Source organism: Eubalaena glacialis, chromosome 17 (assembly GCF_028564815.1).
Source record: "Eubalaena glacialis isolate mEubGla1 chromosome 17, mEubGla1.1.hap2.+ XY, whole genome shotgun sequence".
Lineage (NCBI taxonomy): Eukaryota > Metazoa > Chordata > Mammalia > Artiodactyla > Balaenidae > Eubalaena > Eubalaena glacialis.
Genome location: NC_083732.1, coordinates 34,229,445 through 34,243,095, shown reverse-complemented (window position 1 = coordinate 34,243,095; position 13,651 = coordinate 34,229,445). Strand labels below are relative to the sequence as shown.

Sequence of the window (13,651 nt, the reverse complement as noted above, 5' to 3'; positions counted from 1 at the left end):
TTTATCCTCGTGTCAACAGAACACTGACAATATAACTTTATAAATACATCCTGATGCTTGGTAGTTGTAAGCACTCCAGCTTTATTCTTCTTCAAAATTTCCTTGGCTATTCTCAGCCTTTGCATTTCCATATAGATTTTAGAAACTGCTTATCAATTTCCACTCAAAAAATTGGGACATTTTTGTATTCATTTTTCATTGAATAGAAAGATCAATTTTGTGAGAAATGACATCTTAACAATCCACAAACATGGTATATTATCCTGAATTTATTAGAACTTATTTTAATTTCTGTCAGTAGTTTTTTGTAGTCAATAATGTTTTGTATCACATCTTTTGATAGATTTCTTATAAGGTATTTGATGACTGTTGGTGCTACTATAATTAGCTATTTAAGTGTCACATTCTATTTATTTTCTGGAATAAAGGTATACAACTGAATTTTTTAGACATTGTGTTCAGTGACCTTATTAAATATACTTTTCAATTCTTTTAGATTTTCAATGTACATGATCATGTTATTTGTGAATAATGACTGTTATTTCTTCCCTTGCAATCCATATGCCTTTTCTTTTTCCCTTTTGCATTGCTTAGAACATCCAAAACCATTTTTAAAATAAGTGGTAAGAGCAAATATGTCCTTATTTCATTCCTGATGTCAGGGGGAAACATGAAATAATTTACCTTAAGTATAATGTAAGCAGCAGTTATTTGGTAGATGCCTTTTATCTGATCAAGAATGTTCCCTTCATTCCAATTTTGCTGAGAATAAATGAATGAATGTGGAATTTTATCAAATGATTTTACCGCAGCTACCAAGATGATCATTATTTTGCTCCCTTTTTCCTGTTATTCTGGTGAATTACATTTATTTTTTTCCCCCAGTTAACACCCACCCTTCTATTTCTGGAATGAGTCCCACTTAGTCATGATTATCCTTTTTATATACCACCTGATTCAATTCACTAATTTTGTGTATAGGATTTTTGCAACTATGTTCATAACAGAGCCTTTCATAAACCAGCCTTTTAAAGTGACATCTTTTTTCCTTCTCATTTCAGAATGCTTTTGAAAACCAAAAATTATGTGATCAGAAGTGTACTCTAGGGTGTTTACTTTGTAGTGTGTAGACTGTAGAATGGATTAGTGCAGGAGGTGGGTGGTGAAGGATTAGGAAGCTACTATAGCATTGAGAAGAGCTTGCACCAGCTCGGTACAAGTAGAAATGGAAAGGACGGATAAACTCCCCAGTACTTAGCTACTGATTAGATGAAAGTGCAACATTATGAAACAGAGAAATTAGGAGAACTTTATTTGAGCTTGGAGAAGAGTAAAAATAATTGGAGTGAAATACTTATCTTCACCATAATTATCACAATCATTAGGATCCATACGAAGGAATGACCGCAATTTAAGCAATTGCAAATGCATGGAAATATGTAACTGGTCACTACGTTAATATCTTTAACTAGAAAGTTTCCTTACGTTGCTTTGAAGCTGATTTTTAAAATCATTTCCATTCACAATCAGAAAAAAATCGATAATCTTGTATTCGTTGAACACCTTAAAATGGGATCTTTTTAAGACAGCACATTTCAATACACATTGCGCTATTCCTTTCCTAACCACAGGGTGGCGACCAGGCACCAACGCCGCACTTCTGTCTATCCGTCCGCTTCTTAGGCAGGTGTGGCTTCCGGGAGCGCGCACGTCCCGGAGTCCGCGCGAATCGCTGGCGCTGCGGCCGCGCACGTCGGTCAGCCGCGGTTACGCTGCCGCACATCGGCCAGACCCTAGTGTTCCAGGCCATGTGGAAGTTGCTCCCAGCTGCGGGCCCTGCCCGAGGTAAGGGCGGTAGGGAGATGTCCGGGGACCGATTTCCCGGGAGCAGATGCGGTGGGCACAGGGTTTGCGGATCGTTACTTCCGGTCCGTTCTCTCCCTGGGAGGCTGCGAAAGCTGGTGCGGAAGCCGCGCATTTGTTGTGTGGGGACCGCGTGGTCTTTCTCGGCGGGTGCGCAGTGCTTGCGAACCAGGCTTTGGTCTGACGGGGGGGAGGAGGCATGCGACACTGGGCCGTTCAGTGACCGCCGGGTCCTTTCCGCCCGGTCTACCGCCAGGTTCTCCGTGGTTGGGACCAACTCCTCTGGCGGGACTAGCTCTGACCCGGACTTAAATGGTCTTCCGGATTGAGACTTGGCCGGGTATATGTTACAACACCTAGCGTTTTAAGCTTTTGAGGAAACACCCAGAATAAGTTAACAGTGTGGAAGACTCGATGACTCTGTCTTGAGCGCATTGTTTATTATTGTGAGGAGCCACGGAGATGACTTGTGTAAATGGCAACTACAGGAAAGCATAATTTTGGTTTTGTTTCGGAGCTTTTTTCCGTTTTGTCATCACAACTGAAAAAGTTTTTTTTTTCTGCATTTCTAGCAACGGAAAATGGTAATTGCATGTAAATTGGTTGCCTAATATATGTAAGCACTTATTAGTTGATAGATAAGCAGTTGTAGCCTATGATTGGCCTTGCCCTCCGGAAGTTTACATTATGATTGAAAAAAAGATCTACGTAGAGGCTAAATGGACTGACAGTGTAAGGAAGTATGGAGAGGGCCAAACTAATGGTAAGGAAAATAAATACTGTAAAAATACTGTAGATACTCAAAAATATTATAGAGACTCAAAGATCAAGTTTCACTGTGGACTTGGAGCATTGCGAGGTGGAACACAGTAGGAACAGTTTCCAGAAACAGTTGTAGCCTGTGGCTGGCTCTTTGAGTTCCTTTAAGGAGGTAGCAGAAGAAAAATGCCCCTAGCACCAGTGGGTGGCATTCTTAACTTTTGGGGGATCTTGAACTCTTTTCAGAATCTGATGGAAGCTATGGGGTGCCATCCTTCTAGGAAAAATGTAGGGAAACCAACACAAAAGTTTTTCGTTGAAAGAATCCACTCTAGGTTAAGAATCTGATTAATAAAATATAATCCAGGTCTGGTCAAGGTTTACCTGGATTCCTTTCTACTTGTCTAGTTTATTTGCCCTAATCACTCTACCACTCCAGTGGTACCAGACTAAACTCTACAAGTCTTCAACGTACATGCTGTTCCTCCAACAATTTGTGATTTCCAAAATTTTTTTAAACTAATAACCTTTTCACGTTGTTCTAAAAGCTACCTTTAACATAAAAAGAAAAAAAAAAAATCCCCAAATTATGCACTTGAATCTGGTCTGGACTTTTCTTGCATTGATCTATAATTTTTACTCTTGATCCAATACCATACTTTTTAACTGCTTTCGCTTTGTGGCATACTTTACCACCTGGTAGAGGAAGTTCCCATAATATTCACATTTTTCTGGACAGTTTTTCACATTATATTTTCCTGATGGAATTTTGAATTCGTTTATCAAGCTCCAAACATAGTGTCGTGATTTTATTTGGTAATGCATTAAATTATAAGTTAATTTGGGCAAGCATTGACAAAATTGTTTTCCTGTTAGAAAAATGGTAGAGCTTTCTATCTGTTTAGATTTGCCTCCTTCAGTGAGGCTTTACTGGAAAACACAAGTTTGATTTCCGTAAAGTTGATTATTAGCATTTAAATAGCAAAATAATAATGTTTAAATATTTGCCATACCTATATCGTAAATACATGTTTATGTATGTGTGTACCTGTTAATTTACTTTTTAAAAAAATTCTCTTAGAACCATACAGACTTTTGGCTGGTGTTGAGTACATTGTTGGAAGGAAAAACTGTGGCATTCTAATTGAAGATGATCAATCAATCAGCCGAAATCATGCTGTATTAACTGCTAACTTTTCTGTAACTAACCTGGTAAGTTACTAATTTTATTTCACTAGCTGACAGTAAGAGGATTGAAATCACAAAAGTTTGCCTTGGTGTATATGTAAGAGAGAGTTTGGGAGACTTTTTATAAAGCTGTTAGTTTTCTTTAAATGTTAACAAAATTAAGGACGTTTGGGCAGTGGTACTGGTGATATTTGTTTATTTAAGATTTGAAGTTTCTGTTTCAGTATTTTACTATTTGTTTTAGTGATTTAGAAACTCAGGGGAAGTAGAACATATTTATATTTATTTACTTGAACATTTATTGAGTGCTTATTGTGTGTCAATCACTGTGCCAAAGCCTGGGAATAGAGCAGTGAATGGACCATCATGACTCCTGCTTTAATGAGTTAATGCAGCCATATGAACACTGGTGTTTGCCGTATATCTTAGGTTTTCACAAAGGAAATCGATTTGCTTTACTAGGGAAAACAGTTGTTGTATATGCCCCACAGCTCGTTTGAATAGCTTTGAGTTTGTTTTGGTGTGTTGGTTGTTTTAATAATAAAGGTAGGTTGTAAAAGCACAAATGGCTGTGCTAATGGTAATGCTGGTGGTAATTAAGAAAGAAAAGCCATTATTTTGAGCAAAGACTGCATGTTGGCAAATGCTGGATCTGTTCAGTAATATTTAGGTTTTGTGTCTGTATTCTTTTAGGTGTAGAAAAACATTGTTGAAAATCCTAAAGAAAAAAATAAAATTGTTACTGCAAGTCAGACACTCTAGCCTTTTTGCATTGGACTGATTTTTACTATGTGATTTTGATAATTTAAAAAAAAACAAAAACCTTAGGAATGAAGCTGTCATTTTATGCATGAACAGACTGTACAAAAGCAAACAGTTCTCAAATTGTGAGGGGTCAGGAAAATCTCCACTGACTTACAAAAATAAAGAAAATGTATGTTCTAAGAGGAGTGATTCTGGAATTGACATTTTTCTCTTAATTGCTAGTTGAGTGATCATTCTTTGCATGCAACCAAAACAATAACTGTATTGCCTACTGTGTTGGGAGGTTAGCCACGTATCACCTATTCCAGAAGTTATCAACCTTTTGTTTTGAAACCTTTCCCCTTAGGAATAGTATTTACTGAGTGGTAAGAGACTTTGAATTATTTATTGATTTTTTTTTTTCAGAGTCAAACAGATGAAATCCCTGTATTGACAATAAAAGATAATTCTAAGTATGGTACCTTTGTTAATGAGGAAAAAATGCAGAATGGCCTTTCCCGAATTTTGAAGACAGGGGATAGAGTTACCTTTGGAGTGTTTGAAAGTAAATTCAAGTAAGAATTTTTAAATTGATATTAAAATGGACAGCTCTATTTTGCACCAATCAGATTCTAAAGGAAAAGGATATTTATGGATAATGAATTGGAACCAGTCTATTTAGTTCCTACTTAGGACAGTAGTGAACTTTGCACCACACGTGGTTAGTGCATTTTATTAATCATAGATAGTGAAAAGAGTGAATGAGAGTTTGAGTGGGCCCTAAGAACCTTGATGGGAGCTACTTTTGTTTGATTCTGCATAGGTCAAAGTATAATGTTAAACTTTGATCATTGTTTTTTTCTTAATTGCGACTTAAGACTTAGGAAGTGATAATTGCATAAGTTAGAAAGTTTAGTAATACATAAAAATCAAAATAATAGCATATGATGTGAGCTTAAAGTTTAAAGTACCATAAGTTGCCATCTCTATAACTATGATAACTTTATGTAACTTATTCTCATTTACAGAGTAGAGTATGAACCTTTGGTTGCGTGCTCTTCTTGTTTAGATGTCTCTGGGAAAACTGCTTTAAGTCAAGCTGTATTGCAACTTGGAGGACTTACTGTAAACAATTGGACAGAGGAATGTACTCACCTTGTCATGGTATCAGTTAAAGTTACCATTAAAGTAAGTTGAATGCCTTGTTATTATGTTAAAGTAAGTTCTCTGAATTTAAGTTTATTCCTTTACCCACTGTACACGGATGTTTTAAAAGTCACTTGCTTTAAAACTATCAGAACTGTTAGTTGTAGATGTATATATGCCAACCAACCCCATATCTACCGTATAGGCTAGAATGGTTTTTCAGAAACACTGTTTATTATCTGGGGCAAGCAAAAGCACATGAAATTATTTAAATGATTTAGCATTTAAATGATTTATATTATCCTTTCACCAAGCAGTTTAGCATTTAAATGATTTATATTATCCTTTCACCAAGCAGTTATTACAGCGTGTAGTTTGTGTTTTCAGTCTAAAAGCAAAGCAATTAGAGATCAACTGCCAATCTTCAAAGTTAGCAGCTCATGTCTTTCCTTCCTCCAGTCTCTGATACCATCTCATGGTTTCATGCTCTTTTATTTAGTTCTTATTTGGCTTTAGACCCTAATCACAAGACTTTAGATTCTTACAGTATTACCTTAATGTATTGTCACAATCTAGAGATATGTAGATATATGTTATTTGTCAAAGCAGTGATGTATTTTGGTATGTTTTCAGACTTTGCATCTTCTTCAGATTTGGTTAATCCAAAACTAATTGAAGAATGATATTGGGAGGTGATTCGTCTCCTTCAGCAGGTTGACTATAGATATGTGAGATTGTTTTAGGTTAATATCTATAGTGAAAAGCAACAGATATTTAGATTCCTTTATTCGATGATACAAAAATCCTTTAATATATAATTAATTAAATTAGAATATGTGTCTTATACCTAAATAGGTGTCATAGAGAAAGGCTTGCTGTTCAGATTGAACCTCATGTTAAACTTGGATCAAAGATTGTTTCATCTTTGTCAGTTTATGAAATTGATTTATAAATTCAGCAGAGTGATTAGCCTCCTGAATAGTAATTTATGCTAATAAACCCAGATAATAGATTCATAATTCAAAATGTCCATTTATCAGTTTATAGTAGGGATGTATCTTTATAGTGACCAGAATATCTACATGTGGACTCCAACATGGTCCCCTTGAAGATACCAAGGTACCTGAGAAATGGAATAGGTAATCATGCCATTGCTTGGTGGGTTTGAAATAAGAGCAAAGGCAGTTAGATGGTCTTGAAAGATATTTTACTGAGTCTGTGACAGACCTGGAAACTAGCATCCATTTACCATAGTACACTGTATTCCAGTGACTAGGATGCTAATGGCCACCCAGTCCCTGGATATTAAGAGAGTACTGTATATATACCAACAAAGGCAGAGCAATACTCCTTTTTCAATATTTCTGATCAATTGTGTGCAAAAAAAATTTTGTCATTATATTATTTTTTTAGTAAATTTTCCAAAAATACAGGTTAGTTTATGTTTTTAAAATCGTTGAATGTTAGAACAAAAAGGTAACCTAAAGAGCATTCAGTTCAGTTTTTATTTTCTGAAGAGGAAACTGAGGCATGGAGCAATTGAATCCTTTGCCCAGGATCACATGTATTGGAGTTTACTCAGTCCAGTGTTGAATTGCACATTACTGCTTCATGCAAGAAGTCAATTATTTCATTCATATTTGAGGTTCATAACTTTCAGATTCCATTCTTGAGAGATACCCTAAATTGCTTGCTCACATTTAGGTAATTTCCTATGTTTATTAGAAGTATTCTTACTAATTCTTTAGTTGGATTATTTCCTAGAATTATGCTGAATCTTATTTTCATTGTCAGTGATGGTATTTTTTAATCTGTCTCAAATTTTATGGATACATCATATTTGAGGCTTATAGTTTAATTCACTTGCTAGTTGAAGTTTCTTCCCCCACTCCATCTGTGTATACTTATTTTCAGCTTTTGTCCAACACTAAAGAGTTATTCCTTTATTTACTTTCTTAAAAACACTTTATTCCATAATTAAAATCAGTTTGAAAGGCAATTAAGCTGAAAGAACTCTCTCATGTTTATCTCTTGTTATTGTCTTCTCTAGGGCAGATGTTACATTTCCTTAATTCTAAGATGTACATTTTAATGTTTTTAAAATGGTATACATTTTTAAATTGACTTGTGTTTTATGTTATGTTGTTCTGCCCTCCCCAAGCAGTTTTTAAATTAATATTGTAATTGATAGCTTCTTTTTTTTTCACCTTTAATAATGATTGTTTATTGTTTATTGATACTTGCCTGTACGTTACATTTATTTGTTATTTCAACAATCTTATTGCTATTTTAGCATATAGGCCTTTGCTTTGCAGGGTCTGACTTACATGAGTTGTAGTTACCACAGTTTGTTTATTTTTAATTTTTATTTTATATTGGAGTATAGTTGATTAACAACCTTGTTAGTTTCAGGTGTACAGCAAAGTGATTGATTCAGTTATACATACACATGTATCTATTCTTTTTCAAATTCTTTTCCCATTTAGGTTATTACAGAATGTCAAGCAGAGTCCCCTGTGCTATACAGTAGGTCCTCGTTGGTTATCTACTTTAAATATAGCATTGTGTATATGTCAATCCCAAACTCCCAATCTGTCCCCCCCCCCCCGTATTGTAATTGGTAGCTTCTAATAATCAAGTGATAATACAGGGATTTTTATACTAAAACTAGGCAGTGACCAATACTGACTTCTATTTTATAGATTGTGTCTCCTTTATAAATATAGAGAGACAGGAGGAAAAACAGAATAGAACAGCCTCTTTGTAGTCTATAACTTACATCTTTAAAAAAGCTAGGGTATGAGTATATGTATTCACATGTTTTCTTCTTTTTAGACAATATGTGCACTCATTTGTGGGCGTCCGATTGTAAAACCAGAATATTTTACTGAATTTCTTAAAACAGTTCAGTCCAAGAAACAGCCTCCAGAAATTGAAAGGTATATTGCGTATTTTAAATATAATAAAATATGACATACAAAATATGATAGCACTGGTTTTATTTAGGTTAATTCCCTCTTTATTGACTGTTTCAGGATGTAATGTTACAGTTCAGTATTATTAATGAAGTTTTCTTGTCAGTATGTGAAGAAAGTTTCCCAGTTCTTTGTGATTGTTCCTTATCTCCATGAAACAAATGTTACATATGTGCCAATATTTAAAGGAAAATGTTGAAGGACAGTAATAACATAGAGGTGAAATCAGTAGAGCACACATGACAATGCTGGGCATCATGCATGCAGGACACCAGGAACTGTGTGGTGCAGCATCCCTGTTGTGGAGCCTCAGAGTCCTGGGCCAGAATATTAACAGCGCTGTGGCCTTGGGAATTGAGCTGATTTCTTCTAAGTGTCAGTTACCTCCTTTGAAAAATGAGACTAATACCTGTCCTGCTGAGTGTTTAAGTATTTAGTATTATTAGTATTAGTATAATTATCATTTATCTTAACTAGTGGTATACATAAAGTCTGAGCATATTGCCTGGCATCATAATAGGTGCTTATTAAAAGAAATGTAGCTAATTGCAATATCTGGGAAGATTCATAGTAGCTTGATTATTTATTTAATTTTTTGGATGCTCTGCTAAATTTGTGAACCACCAGACTAAAGGATCTATCCACTGTATGTATTGTATTAGTAATGTTTGCAGTAATATAAGCTATGGTTGAGGAGGAAGATATTTGTGATTTTTCTTTTCAGATTGCATGGTTAAAATACTGGTGACTATAAAATGGTGGGTGTTTTTAGTCAGCATAAGAACATGCTTGCTTAAAATGTATGTCAGTAGCTTATAGTCTATATGGCATAATAGATTTGAGGAGGTTTTAAAAATCTAAAATTCTATGCAAATTAAGTATTTTATTACCCAATTTAGGTTAAGTATTACCTATTCAAGCTAAGTATTTTATTACCAATTTAAAAATATTACTAGCTATTATAAGCTAATTTGCCCAGTGCATATATTTTTAGGAACTATTTATACCTGATAATATGTATCTGCTTTTAAAAGTAACTGAATATCAGATTTTTCTCTTTGTTTTTAATTTTCATTTGGGAGGTTTCTTGTATTTTATAATCTGGTTAACAGAAAATATGCTTTCTTCTGGAAAGAGATCTTCAGATTTTATTTTATTTATTTTTTGGCCACACCAAGCGGCTTGAGGGATCTGAGTTCCCTGACCAGGGATTGAACCTGGGCCCTTGGCAGTGAAAATGCAGAGTCCTAACCATTGGACCACCAGGGAATTCCTGAGATTTTAAAATAGATGATTCTTAACCTTTTTTGAGTCCTAGACCCCTGTGAGAAAATGAAAGCACTGGTCTCTCCTCTAGAAACTTCACTTACTACCAACTTACATAGTATTTCAACAGAATTACATTTTTCCCTGAAGCCTATTTATGACCCTCCCTAGAAAAGTTGATAAATCCTATAAATAATGACACTTGTTACAGATAATAAACCATTGTTAATTCTAGATTACTTAAGAGTGGAGGGGTCTGATTAAGTTTTTACTACTGGTGATATGTTTTATGGTCTTGGAGTTTTTAGAATTAGTCATTGATTCTTACTTATTTGTTCAGATTCTCAGGTGTATTTAACCTTGGTTTTTTGTTTTTTGTTTTTTTTACTTTAGATTAGGCATAGTTTTTTTCTGGCTTCAATTTGTGACTGTATTAACTTAGATGGCTATAATAAAACATCCCTACTCTAAGATTGTTCAATAACTCCTAATTCAGTGTTAACCAGGAAAGACTATTACATTAGTTAATGTTTGATGATAGCAACTGATAATCAAGTTTTTAATACTATTTTAAAATACGTAGTTTTTTGCCTTAATAGATTGCTATACCTATTGGGATCCATTTTGATATGTTTGTTGAAGACTAATTTGACTACATACTCAATTAAATAGAAAAATGATTAAATTTAAGATATTAAATAGTAGTAGGATGGGTTATAAAAGGGATATGAGATAAATTGTGGTGGGTCTTCTATTACATAACTACCTGTTCCTTTAGTTCTGTAAAAGCATTATCACTAGTCCTGAATTTAAATTAGGAGGCATACTATAATATTTTTACCTAACAAAATGTGTAGTCCTTTTTGGTACAGTTATGTCTGCACCTTTGCACTGTTACCACAAAACAGAGTAAGTGAAGGGTTAAGATAGAGTACCTGATATGGTTTGTGATACCTAATTTTCCTATACTGTTATCAAAGTACCAATGTAGGTGAAGTCATTTTTAGATTACATTTAAAAGAAGTATTTAATTTTGATACTCTATGCTCTAATAAAGGAAGTTCGTTAAAATACTATATATGTCTGAATGTAAAAAAAATGATCCTCAAGAGAAAAAGGGAGTTTCCCTTTCTCAATTTATTTCAAACAACAAGCAGCATTGTTTTCAGAAAACACTGTTGGGAGAGAGTCCTTACATCATACAAAACTTGCTGGATATGCCAAGAATGAAAGGCCCTGACTGCCCTATACCCAGGCCATTTCTCAGGGTTATGTTTGCAGTGAGAAACCTGGAGGGATGAGGTAGTATCTCCTTCCCAGGACAGAGAGCAGGCCTGCTTATAGCTTGTTATAAAATGGGTGGATTCCCAAGTTCAGTGTAACACTACCCATGGTATATACCTCTCCTGTAACATAACCCACGGTATGTACCTTCTGTGTCATCCTCAGGGGACTTGGCATGGAAGGAGACTTGCTGCAAACACACTGAGGCTTGCTGCTTGCTTTGTCTCTGACCCAGGAGTCTTGTGTCTTCTGCCAGCATCCATGAAAGAGCAATAGGTTAACTTATTAGCTTGTAATAAAATCTCAGACCCAAGAGACACATTAGCATGAAACAATCTTGGTAAATGAAAGTTTAGGAAGCTTGTAGAGTTGACCTTAAATAATCAATTAAAATTTAAAGCAAAGAAATTTAACACACACTAGAAATTTTCTTCCTGGAGATACAAGCTCAGATTTACAAGTTGTGAATGCCAATGTAATTCAAACCTTTTAGAGATCACCAAAAAAAAAAGCAGTATAGTAAGTATGTGGTTCTAGAAATCATGAACATGTACCTTTGGTACTAATGAAATAAACAGCTATCCAGATGTTGGGCAAAGAAATATTGTGGCTTGGAATAGTTTCCATGGCCAGAATTATACATGAATTCAGAAAAATTCTGTATTTGGAAAATCTTGGGACAGAAGTGAAGATGATGTGCTCTGAGTTAGATAAAATTTATTGAACATCACGTGAAGAATTTATATAAAGTTATAAAATGTATATAGGAAAAAGTCAATATTTCTAGATTAATATTTTATAGAATTTGTGAATAATATGTACCAGTTACTACATAATAAAGCATAATTATTTTATTTGTAGCTCTTGAAGTTTCTGTGTAAGTATGCCAAAAAATGTTTTAATTTTTTCATTATAGAAGTTAGAGGTCATTTTATATTTGTGGTATCCTTGTATTCAGGCAGTGTGCCTCTAACCTAGGTCTCTGCCAAGTTAATTTACTGTTTTCCAATTTTATTACTAGCTGTCAAATCACTATAGCCTCAGTGATGCTTTAAAACTTCTAGAATGTAATTTTTCAGAAATACTGATTTTTTAATGATGTTTTCTTCACATTTATCACTAGTCTCTCCTTTCTTGTTTTCATCCTTAATACTACTAAAGAGAGAAAGATTTTTCTATGTATATGAAGTTCCAGAACATAGTCAATTATTTATCAGTGTATTATATATATGATATATATATGTATATCATATATATGTATATGTATGTATGACTCCAACATTTGATTCGATTCTTGATAATACGGTGTTTTTTTTTCCTTTCAAGATCAGTCTTATTGAGTATTGGGGCTCAAATTTATCAATGTTTTTAAAAGAAAACCAAAATACATTTTTCTAGTCCCAGAATTTTAATACTCACATTTGTATTGAGGGATGTTTTTACTTTCTGTCTACTTCTAATTTATTAGGTGAAATTTTTATTTCTGTTTTATACTATCAGTTTATTTATTATCAAATATTTATTGAACCAGGCAAGATAGACCTGAGGATATAATGATGAGCCAAAAAGCATTACAGTTTCTACCATCTTGGCACTTAGTAGAGGAACCAAACATCAAAGAATCACACAAATAAAAGTTAGAACTCTGGAAAGCTAATTGCATATCGTTCTCATGGAATGTGACTTGGTATAACAAATGTTCACTCTTCATTGAACTAAACTGTAGTTAACTGTTAACTATTATCTGTGGCAAAATTAAGAATGACAGTGTGAAAAACACAAAGCTGTAGATAATTTTAAAATGCTATTTTTCTCATTAGAAAGCAGTAGTTGTTCCGTGGCATGTGAGATCTTCCCGGACCAGGGCTCGAACCCATGTCCCCTGCTTTGGCAGGCGGATTCTTTTTTTTTTTAATCTTTTCTTTTTTTTAAATTTATTTATTTTAATTTATTTATTTTTGGCTGCATTGGATCTTCGTTGCTGTGCGCGGGCTTTCTCTAGTTGCAGCGAGTGGGGGCTCCTCTTCGTTGCCGTGCGCGGGCTTCTCATCGTGGTGGCTTCTCTTGTTGCGGAGCACGGGCTCTAGGCGCGCGGGCCTCAGTAGTTGTGGCACACGGGCTTAGTTGCTCTGTGGCATGTGGGATCTTCCCGGACCAGGGCTCGAACCCGTGTCCCCTGCAATGGCAGGGAGATTCTTAACCACTGCACCACCAGGGAAGTCCCACACTCTCTTGATTACTGCCGCTTTACATTAAGTCTTGAATTCTGTAGTGTTAGTACTCCAACCTTGTTCTTCTTCCTTAATATTGTGTTGGCTGTTCTGGGTCTTTTGCCTCTCCATGTAAACTTTAGAATCTGTTTGTTAACATTCACAAAATAACTTGCTGGGAGTTACTGGGATTGTGTTTAATCTATAGATCAAGTT

The 13,651-nt window shown here is 34.8% G+C and overlaps 1 protein-coding gene across 1 annotated transcript in view; it reads left to right on the top strand.

Moving 5' to 3' along the window:
• The first annotated feature begins 1,749 nt into the window (after window positions 1-1,749).
• Window positions 1,750-13,651, top strand: part of NBN (nibrin) — a 43,008-nt gene continuing 31,106 nt past the window's right edge. Inside the window, exons 1-5 of the mRNA XM_061171359.1 lie at window positions 1,750-1,845; window positions 3,704-3,834; window positions 4,981-5,129; window positions 5,583-5,742; window positions 8,536-8,639. Of these exons, the coding sequence (XP_061027342.1) occupies window positions 1,809-1,845; window positions 3,704-3,834; window positions 4,981-5,129; window positions 5,583-5,742; window positions 8,536-8,639 (581 nt within the window). The 5' untranslated portion in view covers window positions 1,750-1,808. The remainder of the gene's footprint in view (window positions 1,846-3,703; window positions 3,835-4,980; window positions 5,130-5,582; window positions 5,743-8,535; window positions 8,640-13,651) is intronic.